Below are 18,716 nucleotides of genomic sequence, written 5' to 3'. Positions count from 1 at the left end.
GAATGGCTAAAATGAACAACTCAAGAAACAATAGTTGTTGGTGAGGCTGTGGAGAAAGGGGAACTCTTTTGCATTGTTGTTGGAAATACAAGCTGGTATAGCCACTCTGGAAAACAGTATGAAGATTCCTCAAGATGTTAAAAATAGAACTATCCTGGGGCGCCTGGGTGGCAGAGTCGTTAAACGTCTGCCTTCGGCTCAGGGTGCGATCCCGGCATTATGGGATCGAGCCCCACATCAGGCTCCTCTTCTATGAGCCTGCTTCTTCCTCTCCCACTCCCCCTGCTTGTGTTCCCTCTCTCGCTGGCTGTCTCTATCTCTGTCAAATAATTAAATAAAATCTTAAAAAAAAAAAATAGAACTACCCTAAGGCCCAGAAATTGTACTACTGGGTATTTATTCAAAGGATACAAAAGTGCTGATCCAAAGGGGTACATGGACTCCAATGTTTATAGCAGCACTATCTGTAATAGCCAAATTATGGAAAGAGCCCAAATGTCCATTGACTTACGAATGGATAAAGAAGATGTGGTGTATATATACACAATGGAATATTACTCAGCCATCAAAAAGAATGAAATCCTGCCATTTGCAACAACGTGGATGGAACTAGAATGTATTATGCTAAGTGAAGTCAGTCAGTCAGAGAAAGACAAATATATGATTTCACTCATATGTAGAATTTAAGAAACCAAATAGATAAACATAGGGGAAAGGAAGGAACAATAAAATAAGATTAAAACAGGGAGATAAACCATAAGTGACTCTTAACTATGGAGAATAAACTGAGGGTTGCTGAAGGGGAGGTGGGTGGGGGGATGGATTAAATAGGTGATGAGCATTAAAGAGGGCACTTGTGGTGAACACTCGGTGTTACATGTAAGTGATGAATCACTAAATTCTATTCCTGAAACCAATACTACACTATATGTTAACTAACTTGAATTAAAAAAAAAAAGTATTGAGAAATTTAGACAATTAGAGAAAAGTTTGGAATCAATTACATAGTAATAAATACTCAGAAAAATAAGCAAAGGAAAAACACGACAATAATTAACTTCAGGAAAAGTAGAAAGTCATGCTTGAAAGGCAGAATAGTTATAGTATATATTACATGGCTCAATGTACTCATGTATTTCTTACATATTCATAACTATGAGCATAGATTATTCATAACAATAGTGACCAGGATTTCCATATAACTCTAATGGAAATATGGAGGATGGCAAAATTTGCAGGCATGTGTCTCTTGGGGATACATGCATATATATGTGTGTGTCAGAAAGAGGGTTAAATCCTCATCCTGCATAGTTAGAAGTCTACAAATCATGTCTAAAACTGAAAAATCAAGAAATAGCAATATAAGCACACTATCTGAAACTATCCAGGTAAATATGAAAATAATCAGTTTGCTCTGGGAAGTGGGAAATGGGAGGGGAGGGACAGAGGCCTTATGGAAAGAAACTTATTGAATGATTTTGACTATGACTGTTTAAACTATGTGCATGTACAACTCCGATTTTGAACAATCATGGGAAGAGGTACGGTAGAATATTAAATGACATGACAAGTGACATTTAAGTGAAAAGAGTTATAAAACTGTTGGATGCGGTTTTTGTTAAAAAAAGTTATATGGAGACAGTGGTTTTACTAGGTTTTAGAATTAATTTTTTTTTCATGTACTGGCTCTGAATTAGTGCCTTATGAATATTGATATGTTGGGCTTAATGTATTTTTAGGTTCTTTATGGTGAGGTAAGATTTTGTAAGTACTGCATATTGATGTTGTAACTTTCCATGCTGTTACTTTCCACAAGTGCAAATTTCTACAATGAGTGTAAAGTGAGTCACACTCACTTGACAAGAACAGTGATTCTATTAGTTTACTTTCTACCAAATAAATTAAAAAAAATGTTTTTAAAGATTTATTTATTCATTTGAGAGAGAGTGGAAGAGAGAGTGTGTGTGGGGGGGGAGAGGCAGAAGGAGAGGGAGAGAGAGAATCTCAAGCAGACTCCCCATTGAGTGGAGAATGGAGAGCCCAACACGGGGGCCCGATTACATGACTCATGAGATCATGACCTGAGTAGAAATCACGAGTTGGATGCTTAACTGACTGAGCCATCCAGGTGCCCCTCTAGCAAATAAATTTTTAATTAAATGTACATAAAGGACATGTTATGCTTCATAATCTGTGTATACGTTATGAAATGAATTCGAAATTTAACATGACATTGTATGACTGCCATATTGCAAACAACAGACAACTGGCATGAGAGAATTTTCAGGAAGTCACCCACCCAAGACAGATACTCACTGTTGCCCCATTTCTAATGGCCTCTTCGTACAGCCCAATAACATCAAAGGTGCCTTTACTTGCCAACACCTTTGCTTTACAGATCCAGAATTTAGCAAATTTTTCGACCTCAGGAATACTGGACAATATGGCAAATATTGCATTAGATGGTACACCCTGTAAAAAAAAATACCCAGAGGTAATTACTGCCATTTTGCTGTTATTCTCACATCTAATATTCATCAGAGCAGCTATGCAGAAATCAGTCTGATCACTTTTTCTTAATTTTTAAAAAAATTCGATTTTACTGAGGTACAGTTTACATATAATAAAATGCATTCATTTAAACAGTATATTTCAATGAGTTTTGACACTGGTCATTCAATTTTAAGAGTTAAATGAGACCAAATAGTAAAATATTTTTCATAGTTTAAGGTAAGGAATATGTTTACATTTTTATGCAAAACCAAACTCCAAACCAAACCCTACAGTAATCAACATCCATATATTTCTTACATATTCATAATAATGTGAACACTGAGTAGTGAACAGAATTTTCCTATGTCTCTAACAAAGTATGAAGGATGGCACAGGTAAGAAAGGTCACAGGGGTGTGTATATGTGAGTGTTTTGGGGACTCATGCAGCCTGTATAAAAAGGGCTAACTCTCACAAAAGTCACTTTAAAATGTCCTCACTAATTTGGTCCCCTTCTGGCTTGTACCCAGAGCGGGCAGTGACATGGACAGGAGGAATATGGGAGCTACCATGACCGGAAACCCAGATACTGGCGCACTCAGCTAGGCAGTGCCTCCTACTCCTCCTGAGGTGGGGAAGCCCCAAAGGTAAGCCCACAATCAAGAATCATCGATGTTTGAGAAAACCAACACTACATGAAAGAAGCATAAACCTCAACAGAGTTGAAGAAGAAATCAGTGAGCCGAAGATTTGGCTGTGGAATTCTCCCAGAACTCAGTGCGACAGAACAAAGAAATGAAGAGTATGATAGAAAAGCTGAGTTTTGGAGGGAATATCTATTACTCAGGAATTCCAACACCCATCTAAGAGATGCAACATTCAACACAACTGGCCAGACGTTAATTTCAACAAATTCTATCAAGCAGGACACATACAGGCTACATTTACAATGCAGTATAATTACAGTTGGAAGAAAGATAGTCAGGAAAAACAAAACAGAACTCTATCTGGAAGTTAAAAGATATTCTTCCAAGATAACTTTCAGGTTAAAGAGCTCAAAATGGAAATCTCAAACTATTTAGAGATGAACAATAATGAGTATGCAGGTCAATTACTAACCTATGGCCTCCTAGCTCCAAACCCACCTTTTATCCTCTGCTTTGAGACACTGGGGCTGGAATTCTGTAACTCACTCACTGTTTTCACAGCAGCTCCTTGCTGGGCTCTGCCAGTATGAGGAGCTAGAGGGAGATTGTGGGGTTGGAGAGGAGAGGGACTTCCCTTTCCCCCATTTGCTTTCCCACCCCAGCAATGGTCCTTCACTCTGGCAGCAATAGTTGGTTCTGGCCTCCACCTTTCTTCCGGGCACTTATAGATCCTGCCTCACTGCGCTCTTTCAGACACAAGAGCACCAACTGGGTAGCATCCTTTCCTCAAGGTCTGAGTCCCAGCCCTGCTGGGCCCCTCCTCCAGTGTCTGGTACCAGCATCTGCTGGGTAGTATGGTCTCCTTTGAGTTGGAGTTTGTTTCTCCTAGCTTCTAGATTCTGATACCCTCAACCTCTCTTTGTTCCCCCCAGACCCAGTGGGTGATAGCTGCTTCCTGAAGTTAGGGTCTCTGTTACCTCAGGTTCCCTTTTACTGTCAGCCCTGTGTGTAGTACCCATATTTCCTCTGATGGTCCCTTTACCATTTTTGTGCATGCAGGCTCACAAAGTGTTTTCATGTCCAACAGCCAGAATCGCTTCTCTTTGTATGTACCAGAGAGTCAGGGTGCCTGGGAATTTTTGTCTCCCAAGGGACAGCCATTAATCAATGACCATGGAAGTATTAATACTATAGCCTCCTTGCCCCTGATCAGGATGACTCTGAGAGGTCTGATCCAGTCTCCAGAGCTCCCCTGCGGGATTGTGCCACAGTTATAGTCCATGGATTTTGCTTGATATCACATCCTACTTGTCCTCTTTCCTTTCCTGGACCCACATCCCCACTCCCCTATGTTTTCCCTGGGATTCTCTTCCTAATAAATTACTTTCACACAAATTCTCCTCTTAGGGTTTGCTTCTAGGGAACTTACATAAGACATTGTGAAACCTTTACATTACATTCTTTCTATTAAGATACCTGGTGCAGTTTCTGTTTTTCTGAGTGGACTCTGACTAATACAGAATATTACCTAAACAACCATAAAGGATATGACCAAAGCTAAATTCTTAGGCAAATGTATAGCATTAAAATGTATTTTTAAGAAAATCAGACTGACTTAAATGATTTAAGCTTTCAACTAAAGAGGCTAATTAAAAACAATAAACATAAAAATAGATGCAGACATTGATGCAAAAGAAGAAAATAATAAAACCCAAAGATGGCCTTTTAAAAAGATTGATAGAGAAATCTTTAAATAAAAGGCATGAAATTACTAAAATTAGCTCGGGAAATACAAAACCCAAATAGACCAGTGATCACAGGAAAAATTGAAAAGATATACACAAAACTATCCCCCATAGTCCAGATAACTTTATGAGCAAGTTCTAAATTTTCAAAGAAAAAATAATTCTCATGTTGTATAAACTATTTTCAGAGTATAGAAGAGGAAAATGCCCAACTTATTTGACAAAGCCAGAATAATACTAATATTAGGGCAACACAAGAAAAGACAACCAAAGAACATATATAAAAATCTGAAATAAAATAATTGCAGCTCATAAAACTATGTACCTCATTTCTCTACGTGCTCACATGGTATGTACATGCATAAAAGCTGTCTGGAGGGATAAATGGCAATAGTGGTCAGCTCTAAGGAGCGGCCTGGGATGCATAACCGGCGTGTGTGCGTGCGCAGGCGTGCTCGGTGGGGGGTCTAGTCATATTCTGTATTGTTCGAAATGTTTTTATTTTTAATTTTATTATTATTATTACTATTAGAGAGAGGGAGAGAGGGAGAGAGGGAGAGAGGGGGAGGGAGGGGCAGAGGGAGCCAGAGAATCTTAAGCAGGCTCCATGTGCAGGCGCAGCCACAGTGCGGTTCAATCTCAGGACCCTGAGACCATGACCTGAGCTGACATCAGGAGTCTGATGCTTAACCAACTGAGCCACTCAGTTGTCCCTGAAATGTTTTTAATAATAAGAATATATTCATGGGGGTGCCTGGGTGGCTCAGTCAGTTAAGCGCCTGCCTTCGGCTCAGCTTTTGATCCCAGGTTCCTGGGATCAAGTCCCGCATCGGGCTCCCCGCTCAGTGGGGAGTCTGCTTCTCCTTCTCTCTCTGTAGCTCCCCCTGCTTCTCTCTCTCTGTCAAATAAATAAATAAAATCTAAAACAAAAATTGTTAAAGAATGTTCATGCATTCTCTTTAATACAACGAAAACAAAAGAAAGAGAAACAACAAAAAAAGAATTGAACTTTAATTCCATAAAGGAGAAATAATTAATGTTTAACTGAATTTTGTGAAAAAATTACCTGGAGTAGACCTAAATTGAAGGTTCACTTTTTCTGTTGCTGTTCAACACCACCAGCCAAAGGACAGAATTGGGTTTGCTTCGGCAAGGACCTTAGTATAGATGTCTACACAATTTTTTATTAATATATTTTTCCTTCACGGCATCACCTAGGGATCATACCCTTTGCTTACCATCTCCTTTATCCTTACCTGCAGAATCCAAGATACAATTTAGATGCCATTTATAGCTATCCAGAGTCATCAGGATAATCTAATTTTACACATGACCTTGCCTTTGACTTCAGCTTCATATCCAAATGTCAAGTATTTACACCTTGACCTTGATGCCTAAAGAAGGCAAAATTCCTTTTGGATCCCTTGAAAGGCAGACAGCTTGGGTTAGTTTTCCAACTTCTTTATGCCTCAGTTTCACTTGTGAAGTGGGCATGGTAATAGTTGTTATGATAATTGTATGAGATCATATGAGTAAAGTATTAGAACTGTGCCTGGCATATAAGAGCCTTTATTTAAGTGCATGCCGTCATTATTATTGCTATTCTTCTTCTTCTTCTTTTTTTTAAAGATTTTATTTATTTATTTGACAGAGAGAGAGACAGCCAGCGAGAGAGGGAACACAGCAAGGGGTGTGGGAGAGGAAGAAGCAGGCTCCCAGTGGAGGAGCCTGATGTGGGGCTCGATCCCAGGACTCCGGGATCACGCCCTGAGCCGAAGGCAGACACTTAACGACTGAGCCACCCAGGCTCCCCATCTTCTTCTATATTAAAAAGAGCAGCTGAATTTCTGCTTAGACCAAGGTTATCTCTCTTACACCATATTTAAGAAAAATATTTAAAAGCTCTAAGACTCTAGGCCAAAGCTTTGGGAGCTTATCCTCCTTACCTCCTCAATGAGCTGCAGACACTGTGTTAGAGTATTGTTAATTTTATTGGACAGTTCAAGTTGTGCTTTCTTTTCTTCATCTTCTTCTTCCATACTCTTCCAGAATGAAATATTCATTTCCTCTATTATTTTTCTTTTTGTTTTAAGTTCCATAGGAGGCCGTTTATAGATTTTCCCCTTAGATTTCTGCCATTCTTCCAATTGTTTCCTGTTAAAAAATTAAGGGTGGGGGGGTGGGAAAATTCTTTAGGTTTCTTTTTGTATATAGTCACACTTTCAAAGTATAACATATGCATGGATTGAGTACCACTGAATACCTTCAACTACACACAAAGTCAGGAGAATGGAATTAAAAACAATTGACAAATGGGTAATGGCAACAGTGGTTGCCCCTACCCTTCAGAAGGCAGACTGCAGAGGGATTACTAGGATCTCAGTCTTCAAATTCCTCATCTTCATGATTATTCTTCATTATTTTTCTCTAAAAATTTTCATTTCACCTGTGTATTACTTCTGGCACTTGCTTTCCTAAAACATCCCTCCATCTCTGAGATCACAAACTTGGCACTCCATTTCTCTTACCATAAGCTCTCTATCTGCCACTCAGCCGAACCCAGCCGAACCTGCATTCTGCCCTTAGTAGGTTCTTGGCCAGAGTGAAGCACTTTGCCCAGTTCCTTAGCCCTCTCCTGACTATACATGACCCCCTTTCTTCCTAAACAAGATCAACAATTTCAGGAGTCTTAAGTAGCTAGGCTCTGATGGTGGCCAAATCTTAGTTCTCACTCTCCTCCATCTTTCACATTCTCTGCTCCTGCTTCTAAGCAGTCAACAGACTACTGTTGGAAGAGGCGCCAAGATCCAGAGACTCAAGCATGTGAATGTCGGCTCTTCAGCTTCTTTAAATTACTACATGTTTATAACTCACAGATGTACATTTCAGGCCAGATTTTCCCCTAGAGTCCCAAACTCTGTAAAACCCACTGCCTCGTTGGTATTTTTTATTTGATGTCTGGCAGTCACTTCAAATTTAATACTGTCTGAAACAAAGGTCTTGATTTTCATCTTCAAATCGGTTCCCAAATAGCTTATCGTATATCAATGAATAGTACCCCAATCTATCCAGTCGCTAGGACCTAGAACTAAGAGTTGTCTTCATGTAGTTCTTTCTTTCTCTCACATCTGACACACCACTGTACAGACTATAGGCTTCTACCTCTTTACCACCATCCGGGTCCATATCACTGTCACCTTCTGCCCGAAGTGCCGTAGCAACCTCCTTCCTAACTCATGTCCTTGCTCCACTCTCACCTTCATCAAGTTCATCCTGTGCCGAGGAGCCAGAGTGGTGTTTAAAGTGTAAAGCAGACCGTGTCACTGCCAGAAACTTCCCATGGCTCTTGGGATAAAATTAAGCATGTTTTCCACAGCAGAAAGGCAGTGTAATTAGGCTCCTGCCTGCCTCTCCGACCTCGTGTCTTACCACTTTCCCTCTTACTCTCTCCCCTCCAGGAGCTTTGGTATCCCTTCAGTTACTTGACCCCCACTCATTCCTGTCTCAGGGTCTTGAGTCTTCATTCAGTCCTCTGTTCAAATGATACCTCTTTGAAGGGGTAATTATGTGTAACTATTTTATTTCATCAAGATGTTGATTTTTCTGTCTTCTCCACTAGAATGCAAGTTCTGTGAAGGCAGAAACCTTGAATGTCCCAGTGCCTAGCTCAGTGTCTAGAACCCACAAATGTTCAGTAACATACAGCAAAATTCACCTTTTTTTGGTGTACAGTTCTTCGAGTTTTGACAAATGCCTAAAGTCATGTCACCACAACTATAATCAAGATATACTCCTTTCAAAAATTCCCTCATGCTTCTTGGTAGTCAACCTTGCTCCTTATTCCCGGCTCCTGGTGATCACCGATCTGTTTTCTGACCTTATGGTGTTTCTTTTTCCAGAATGTCAGTTAACTAATTAACCCTTGTTTCCCTCCTTGACTCCAGAGCACAATCCATAGCACTTATTTCAGCCCCAACTGCCCGACCCCTTCACCTTCACGCTAACCACCGGCTTTACGGCAGAGGCTGAGATGTCTGGCATGTTTCCTCTATGTTGCTGGCATTCTTCTTCTGTCAGCCTTCCTTCCAATCATAAATGAAGAGGAAACTTTTACCTTTTTCTAAAGTCAGCCTATTCCCAGGACCCCAATGCTATGATTTTTATTATTCTAGTACTTTCCATATAGACACCAGAGGAAACTTTTACCTTTTTCTAAAGTCAACCTATTCCCAGGACCCCAATGCTATGATTTTTATTATTCTAGTACTTTCCATATAGACATCAGTTAAGGTAGACTGTGACTGTGTGCTCACCACTGTATCTCCCAGCGCCCAGCACACTGTAGGTGCTGAAGGAACACTCGAGCAATGAGTGAGTGATCTGTCCCTCTCCACAGATTCCTCTTGACCGTAATCAAACATGGTCAGCACTCCACACACTGTCTCAAAGACCCATCAGCCGTTATCTGGTCTAGACTGTGAGCACCAGGGGAGGGACCCTGAATTCATTCACCAGCTCGGAGTCTTTGTACTCAGTTTTCTTTTTGCTCAGAAGGCTCATTCTTCTTTTTGTCTCTATCCTATTCCTAGACCAGATGTCACTGTTGAAAGTACCTCCCTGATCCTTCTATCTAAAGAAGTCAGCCCAGTCTCACTCTCTCGATCACATCGCCCTAAATTAAGCGGTTTGTTTTCTGTCTCTTCAGGAGAGCAGAGAGCTTGTCGGTGGTGTTCAGGGCTGTATTCGGAGAATCGATCCTGCCCTCACTTCATCCTGCTATACCTTTTAGCTACGATCTGATTTTACATGTTTCTTTCACCCTTGTCAGGAATCTCCTTATTTTCTACCCCACCCAAGTGTACACAGATGCTTCTCCTTGGAGGGTCACCGCATTGTGAGACTATCTAGTCCTGTGCAGAGGGTGTGAAATCCTTTGGCTTGGTTTCCAGCTACATGCATGTTAATGTGAACCTTCAGCACCCTGAGATCCCGAGTTCTACTGTCTGAACTCTGGATGTGAACTCATTGCTTCTCTTTGTCTTAGCTTACTTTTCAAAACTTGGCCTGCCCACACTCATGGAAGTTTCCTGTTCCTTCTTTCTGGATTTAACCACTGGTCTGCTTAACAAGGGACTACCAACTCCCCATTTCCTAGCTATGTAAATTCACTACTCTGACTCCTCCCACCTGGCCCTTTTTTATCGCTTTTCAGTCCCTGCAGGGTACTTCCTGACCGAGTGGTCTACACCTACAACCCCTATTTCTTACTCAAGCATTCTGTTTCTTTCTAACTATCTTTTTAAAAAAGAAATTATTTCAAGCATACAGCAAATTACAGAGAATAATTTATAACACATGTATGTCCCACCCAGCTCTATCAAGTCGATATTTGTTATATTTGCTTCCAGTCTTTTTTTTTCAGGGCTGTAGCTAAAAATTACTCAGAAGCCATTATTTATGGCCTGAGTATTCCTGATGGTCAATTTGCCTAATCTTAAATTGCAAAATTATGGAATTAAGCAAATACCTTCGATCCTCTGCTGTGATCTTCTTAATATTTGGGTTAGTCTGGGCCCCATTTGGGACTCTTCTTCCATTTATGGTTTTGTTACCAGCTTGAGGTTTGGGAGCTGTCTTATTCAGAAAATGGTTCTGGGAAAGAGTCTTTTTCAACTTGGAGTCCAAAGTCTGTGCTTTTCGTTGATAGTTGTTGCTGCATTTATTCCCATTGGTTCTATTTACTGTTATGTTAGGAGTGCTAGGAATGACTGAATTAAAACTGCCAACTGCCAAATTAGGCCTTTGGCTTATGGCTTTTGATTTTTGCAATGCACATGATGTCCGAGTTCTAAAACAAGGTTGAGTGGATTTCTGATCTTGCTTAATGTCTGGACGTCTGTTTTTAAAGTCTCCCTGAAGCACATTGGGGCATGTCCAGGGTTTGGTTTGTTTTACTTTCTGTTCAGTAACACTGTGTGACTGTAACTTAGTTGCATTTGGTCTTTCATATTTATCCCTATTAACCTGTATATCCTTTATGTCCTTGACCACTGGTTTCTTTGGTGCCTGAGTCCTACTAAGGGTCTGAACGTTGTGAGAGGGAACTGTCGTTGGGAGTTTTTCTCCTGGTCTCGCAAGACTCGTTCCTCTAGATAGTTGCTGTGACTCTACTGGTAGGATCCTAATTTGTGTTTTTCCAACAAATGGTTTATTAACTCTGTCTTTCAGAGCAGCTCCATTCCCTGAACTTTTGCCCAAGGCTTGTTTAGGAGCCAAACTGCTCTTGACTTGATTATAAGAGTTAGTCTTTGGCTTACATACTGTCCGTAATTCAGGATTTGACTTCCTTTCATAGTCTGGTAAGGTTTGGGGCAAGTTCTCTTTGTTTATCTCTTTTAGACAGCTATCCAAGTGTTCATTTTCAATATGGTTATTGTCCGCAGAGTCTGCACATTTAGTATTTCCTTGATCTGCTACTTGCTGCTTTGCAGTTTTCAATTCTTGTATGCTAAGTGACCCCAAAGTTTTTCTAGCTAGTTCTCCAGTAGTGGATGATCCAGCTTTATGCTGTTGTTGACTATTGCTGGAAGGCTTACAGTTTGAGTTAGAAGAAACACATCCTGAAGTCAGCCTTTTGCCCAGAAGTTTTGGTGCCTCCAACTTTGGCTTCTGCAGTCCTGTGATATTGGCAGGTCTGGGTTGGAGTTTAATGCTGATGGGTCTTGTAGCTTTGGTAGGCAAAGCAACACGATTGGTAACATCCTTTTTGGGTATAGTATGCTAAAAAGATAAAGAAAAATATCAAAAAAGTAAATTCATAACAATAGCTCAGTTTTTAAAATAGAAAATAAAAAAATTTAAAAATTAGTTATTTTATTTAGAATTTCACTTAATAAAGCTGAATCTGAGAAAATAAAGGCTCACTAATAGACCTTTTTAAGAAACGATTTATTTATTTAATTTAGAGAGAGAGAGGGAGAGCATGTGAGTGGGGGGAGAGGCAGAGGGAGAGAATCTCAAGCAGACTCCCTGCTAAGCACAGAGCTTGGAGACCAATGAGGGGTTTGACATGCAGCTTGATGCGGGCCTTGACCTCATGACCCTGAGATCATAACCTAAGCTGAAACCAAGAGTCAGGATGCTCAACCAACTGAGCCACCTGGTGTCCCTAAAAGATCTTTATAACTTGAGCTCTTATCAGAAATATACTATAATATTTTAGCTTGATGGAATTAAGCAGAGATGCAGTGAACATACAAAAATTGTTGTTTAAAAAATAAATTTGGGGCACCTGGGTGGCACAGCGGTTAAGCGTCTGCCTTCGGCTCAGGGCGTGATCCCAGCGTTATGGGATCGAGCCCCACATCAGGCTCCTCTGCTATGAGCCTGCTTCTTCCTCTCCCACTCCCCTTGCTTGTGTTCCTCTCTCACTGGCTGTCTCTATCTCTGTCGAATGAATAAATAAAATCTTAAAAAAAAAAAATAAATTTGCCTCAGTTGAACAAGTACTTGTTGAATGCCCATTATATCCCAAATGAAGTGTCCTTCTAGGGACTCTGAAAAGATATATACATAATAAACTTATGCTAGGGTACTTCTCAAGTTCCTCCTAGTAGTACTGTAAATTGCTATACTAATTTTTTTTTTTTTAAACAACACTGCTTTTGTAAAGGTCACAGTGTCACTCAAGAACCTTCGTCTCGTCCCTGGAGATCAGTGGCAAGAATAGGTGGTAGATGCTGGGAGGCCTGAGATACTTTGGAACAGTTTTCAATACAATCTAACATCTCAGTAGAAAGTTAATCAGGACAGGGTTTTAAGGTTAGATTCTACATTATTAACAAGTAAATGTTTCAGTCATGTGATTTAATCTTGGATAAGGAAGGTAGGGCTAGGTTATAAAGAACTTAACAAACTAGGGATGGGAGTTTAGAATTGGTATGGTAAATAATTGGAGCAGGTCACTGTGGATTCTGGGGCATTTGCACTAAAAGCAAGTATTCAGAAGAGAGAATTGGGCAGAGATTTGTAGATTATATGTCTCCAGGGGAAGATATGGGAGTGCTAGAGTTACCACTCTTTACTTTTGATATGGTAATATTATTGAGAATTACTATGTAAACTTAGTGAATGTGTAAAGAAAGTCTGTAACCAAGACCACTTGGCATTAAGGGCAAAGAGATGTCCGCTCTAGAATGGTATGTGTAAGGTGGTGTTGCTGGGGGTGGAATAAGGGAGGGTTGGAAGTGGGAGGCAGGGAGATGGATGGATACCCACATGGCTATAGCTGGGTTACTCCTTGAGCCCCGACATTTACATCTACCTCTGATCATCACATTATTGCTTACTGAAGAGGCAGGGATGGTGGTATCAAAGTTTCCAAACGTGCTATTCCTTAGTTGTTTCTTTTTTTTTTTTTTTTTTAAGATTTTATTTATTTATTTGTCAGAGGGAGAGAGAGAGAGAGAGTGAGAGTGCACAAGCAGGGGGAGCAGCAGACAGAGGGAGAAGCAGGCTCTCTGCCGAGCAAGGAGCCCCATGCAGGACTCGATCCCAGGACCCCGTGATCATGACCTAGGCCGAAGGCAGACGCTTAACCCACTGAGCCACCCAGGCATCCCTAATTGTTCTTTTTTTTAAAATTGAGATATAGGGGGCGCCTGGGTAGTGCAGTCATTAGGCGTCTGCCTCCGGCTCAGGGCGTGATCCCGGCGATCTGGGATCGAGTCCCACATCGGGCTCCTCCGCTGGGAGCCTGCTTCTTCCTCTCCCACTCCCCCTGCTTGTGTTCCCTCTCTCGCTGGCTGTCTATCTCTGTCAAATAAATAAATAAATAATCTTAAAAAAAAAATAAAATAAAATTGAGATATAATTTGCATCACATAGACTTCACCATTTTAAAGTTTATAATTCGTAAGAGTATGCCAGAAGACCTTTGTTCAAGTCCTGGGTCTGACCCTTACTGGCTATGTAATTTTGGTAAAGTACATAATCTCCTTGAGCCTCAGTCCTCTCATTTGTAAAATGGGAATAACAATAATAACATCTATCTTCTAGGAAGGGTGTCATAATGTCCTGTTTTTCACAAGATAGTTTTTATTTATGGCTGTTGGCCCAACATAACAGTACCTCCTTTTATTCACAAAGGTATCTCGACATTAAATTGTAAGGCCACCTTTCTTACAGGGTTGTTTTGAATGTTAATTGAGATATTGTGTATAAAGTGTCTTGGCCAGTATCCGGATGATACTCAAATGTTAGCTATTATAATTAGGTATGAAAATGTTTTATAAACTTTTTATAAGTTGTAAGGCATTATACAATTATAATGATGACTATTACTTGCCTAGTCTTCTTAGTTCCTCCTATTCCATACTTGGTTTTCCCACTTAATTTTTATCTTCACAACTGGGTAAAAAAGAGGTAGGCATCACCTCATTTAAGAGATGACTTAGTGAAATCAGTATTGTCAGCTTCTAGAGAAGCTGGGAACTCCGAATGAACTCTGGGAACTCTGAATGAGGACACTTTCTTCCCAGCAGATTTTTCCTTTAAGGCTTGCATGCTACACTAGTTCGATCTGCTCGAAGTAGAAGTCTGACCTAGTGATTCCCAACTGTTCACATCATGATGTACCAATTTTGCCTTATATACATTTTCTATCCTTCACAGTGTCTAATGATGTTGTGTGTAGCCTTTCAGAAGGCTAATTTCTTCCATTTAAACCTTGAAAATGTGAGGATCCTTTATCACTCTATCCATAATCTAGCTGAACTGAACTGTTTAGGAAGCATATCTTGTTAAGTAGCTTGGAAGATTCAATATACGTGTTCCCTTTTAATGACTACTGAGCCATTTAACTCCATGGCAGCATACCGAAGTGGTTAAGACCACAGGCTCTCACTCTCATGACCTGAACCAAAATCAAGAGTCAGTTGCTCAACTGCCTGAGTCACTCAGGTGCCCCCAAAATGATGATTATTATTTTTTAAAGATTTATTTTGTTTATTAATTTTAGAGACAAAGAGAGTGTGCATGAGCAGGGGGAGGGGCAGAGGCAGAGGATCTCAAGCAAACTCCAGAGACCAACATGGGGCTCGATCTCATGACCCTGAGATCATGACCTGAGTTGAAATCAGGAGTCAGCCGCTTAACCAACTAAGCTAACAGGCACCCCCCAAATGATTATTTTATAAAAGACTAATTTCTACTTACAGATTTAGAAGGTGGAGGATTCAGACAATTACTCTTGGCTTTTAGATAGGGCCTATAAAAGACAAGATAAGATTAATTCTTAGTACAGAAGGATCAGCAAGGCTTGGGAAGTATAGTGATTACAATTTATTAAGATTAGAATTTTAAATCATTGGAATTTCTGTATATAGTAAAATAATTCAAAATTATATTCAATAAAGTCCCCTTATTATCCCATTCTTAGTCCTGCTATTCTACTCCTCAGTGACCACATCACTCTTACCCATTTTTTGTGACCCTTTCAGACATGTTCTATGCATAAATACAGCATTCTAACGAGATTAATGACATATGTTTTCTTCATATTTACATAGTGTTGTTCATCCAAACATCATTCCTTGAACACCACAATATGCCAGGCACTAGAGATACAATGTCAAGTAAGGTAATTAACAGCTTCTTTGAAAAATTTCTTTGTTTTAAGTATCTTCAGATAATGAATATTCGGGGGTGAGAGATATAATTAAAAAAACAGGAGCACATATGAAATCTAGCCAGTGAGCAGAAAATGCAGAAAAGGATGGGAAAATAGAGGAGAATTTAGAAGGAGTCAATCTGCATGGATCAAAAACAATTGCCAGACTAAGAAGGACTTCGATCATGACTTGCTGTTAGTTTCCCCCATCTTGAACATAAACTCTGGAGGGACAGGGACCTCTCTGTCTTAAGTACCATATTTCCAGAACCAAGAGTGACTGATATATTATAGGTATTAAATATTTGTTGAATAAATTAATTAGATTTATTTAATCAAGAAAAAAGAGTTGAGTAAAACCCCAAAGTAAAAGGAAACTAGAATAAACTAACTTTGTAAAAATTCAGTTCCTCTTCTTTGGGGAGAAAATATATCAATGTTAAGCAAGAGGGACTAATAACACCATTACAATGGCAAGATGTTGACAAAAGATAAAAGTGAAACAGTCATATTCTGTCTAAGTTGGGAGTAAGTGCTAAGAGAATAGCCAAAGAGCACTGTCAGGCTGGAGGATGCTGGTGTGCAGCTATGAGGACTGACTATAACTGGCTCTCCTATTTTAGCAAGGAACAACAGAACCAGGGTCATTCAACTCCTTGACCTTTTCTAGCTTTCACAAGAATCACTTTCCCAGGAAAAAAAGCAGGGATAGGAAAAGCTTCCAGCATTGTAGATAATACTGTGGACCTTCTCCCCCTTCCTTTAGAGGCTGTCACAATAATAGTGCTTAAACTGCTCCGGGTTTTTTTTGTCATGTCTGAACCAATATACCCTTTTCTGAGTTATCATAAGATCTCAACGCAGTCCGAGTAGACTGCAAACAAAAGGGCTATGTTTTGTTGTTGTTGTTGTTTTTAAAGAGTATGTCCTTTTTAAAAAAATATTTTATTTATTTATTTGACAGAGAGAGAAAGAGAGCACAAACGGGGAGCGGGAGAGGGAGAAGCAGGCTCTCCACTGAGCAGGGAACCCAATACGGGGCTCCATCCCAGGACGCTGGGATCATGACCTGAGCCGAAGGCAGATGCTTAACCAACTGAGCCACCCAGGTGCCCCAAAAGGGCTATGTTTTGAAAGGCTTTAAATTGCTAGTACCAGTGAGGGCAGCAAAACTTGCATAATTGGGTGAGACAAACTCACTTGGTGTTTTGGCACTTCAGTTTTCCCTTGGCTGCTAGGTACTCCTGGAGCTTTCTCTGCCGCTCTTCTGCAAAATAGGCAGGCAAACAAACAACAGAACTTTAGCTGGAGATTTTAACTAATATTCTAAAAGATAGCACTTTTCTGTAATAATTTTGGCTTTGGACCACATGTTATAAAGTCCCTAACCCACAAATTTGCCTCCAAGTTAATGTTTATATCAACGATATCATTTGTATGCTACGTCCTATATTAAGCTCTTCATACTTACATTATTTTCTTTAATCCCACAACAATCCTATGAGGTATTTTATAGTCTGAAATCTAAAGAGGGTAAATGGTATGCCCAAGTTATCTAGCTAATATGTAGCAAAGCTAGGATTTGAAACCAGGTTTATCCAACCCCTAGAGTCCTTTCTCACAACCACCATATTATGCTTTGCACAAAGAAATCTGTTACTGGCTCATCTGAGCTGGTGAACCAGTCCTGGTTTTTTGTTTTTGTTTTTTTAATTTAAAAAATTTTTAAAGTACATTCCATGCCCAGCGTGGATCCCAACATGAGGTTTGAACTCATGACCCTGAGATCAAGACCTGAGCTGAAATCAAGAGTCCGATGCCTAGCCTACTGAGACTCCCAGACGCCCCTTGCTCTGGTCTTATTATGTTTTTTTCTGACAGGGATGATGATTTTTGCAACAAACCCTTACATGGCTTCCTTTGGACCTAAGGACAAAACAGGCCAGGTTAGGGGGTCCATGGCAAACATCTATTACATGGTGACTTTCTAAGCATTTGTGAGGGAATGAAAATTCTGTATGTCTGTCTTCAGGAAGTTTCAATCTAGTAGTGAAGATAAAATAATTACAATATAAGGCAAAATCTAGGTATCATTAGAAAGGGTCAAAGAAAGAATTATGGGAGTTCAGAGGCAGCGAATGAGTGAGAGGAATAGGTGGTTGGAAAAGGCTAAAATTCAATAATGGCAAAAAAAAAAAAAAAGTTGCTGTGTGTTTTGCTATCTGGCTCTGATGCATCTCTAGGAGACAGCTTTGAGGATTATGCATTTTAGGCCATGCCAGGCAGTGTAGAGAGCACCGGTTGAGAGACCGGGTTAGAATCCCAGCGCTGTGGCTTCTAGCAAGTTAGCAAACCTCGCTGCTGCTGAACCTATAAAAAGGAGACAGAAATGCCCATCTTTAAGGGCTGTTATGTAAAGCGCCTAGGACAGTGCCCAGGACCTAGCAGATAGTCAACTGTCAAAACACTGTGTGCATTTGGAAGCTGGCGGCATCTGAGCTGTATTTTGAAAGGCAGCTAAGGGCTCCAGGTACATTCAAGAGATCAGGGAACCCAGGACCCTCAGTTCTGGGTGCAGATTTAACCATCAACTTCCAGCGCCCACGCCCCCCCCCTTCATTCCCCTACCCCCCTTGGGGTCAGATCCCGCCTCTTGGCAGCAAAGATCAGACGGCAGCATAGAGGACCACGCCCAGGCTCCGCCTAGAGCAAAATCTGGGTTAGGGAACGCTTGGCTTCCTTCTGGGTGTGCTACCCGGGCAAGGGGACTCAGGTTCTCTCCCTAAACGAGGTGACAATCACATCTCTTTGCAGAGCTGCTGCAGGAATTACGGGGAAGATGCCTGTGAGGGATCTGGCCCCGCATCTACTCTCCTCTACCCAGAGTCAGACGTCTCAACCAGCGCCAGGGCCTGGGTTCCCCGTCAGCGCTCCCTGGACTGCAAACGCCCAGGGGAAGAACGAGGCAGGCAGGGGAGCGGACGGGCACCTTCCGCGAAAAGAACTGACTCGGTGGCTTCCGTTATTCCCCGCCGTTGCTGGAGCGCCTGCAGGAGGCAGAGACTCACGGTCATACTCACCCGCGGCTGCGGCCGGTCCCGGTGGCACCATGACGCCTCCGCGACAGTTTTTCTTCAAAGTCCGCGCCTGAAGCTAAGGCAGG

At 40.9% G+C, this 18,716-nt stretch overlaps 1 protein-coding gene across 1 annotated transcript in view; it reads right to left on the bottom strand.

Moving 5' to 3' along the window:
- Positions 1-18,716, bottom strand: part of CKAP2L (cytoskeleton associated protein 2 like) — a 26,607-nt gene extending 7,891 nt beyond the window's left edge. The window contains exons 1-6 of the mRNA XM_026516513.4: positions 18,634-18,716; positions 16,754-16,820; positions 15,100-15,151; positions 10,412-11,664; positions 6,831-7,038; positions 2,317-2,472 (exon numbers count right to left, since the gene is read on the bottom strand). Of these exons, the coding sequence (XP_026372298.2) occupies positions 2,317-2,472; positions 6,831-7,038; positions 10,412-11,664; positions 15,100-15,151; positions 16,754-16,820; positions 18,634-18,664 (1,767 nt within the window). The 5' untranslated portion in view covers positions 18,665-18,716. The remainder of the gene's footprint in view (positions 1-2,316; positions 2,473-6,830; positions 7,039-10,411; positions 11,665-15,099; positions 15,152-16,753; positions 16,821-18,633) is intronic.

This window comes from Ursus arctos, unplaced genomic scaffold (assembly GCF_023065955.2).
Source record: "Ursus arctos isolate Adak ecotype North America unplaced genomic scaffold, UrsArc2.0 scaffold_8, whole genome shotgun sequence".
NCBI classification, from domain to species: domain Eukaryota; kingdom Metazoa; phylum Chordata; class Mammalia; order Carnivora; family Ursidae; genus Ursus; species Ursus arctos.
The sequence above is the reverse complement of the archived record's forward strand: the minus strand, read 5'-3'. Positions and strand labels throughout refer to the sequence as shown.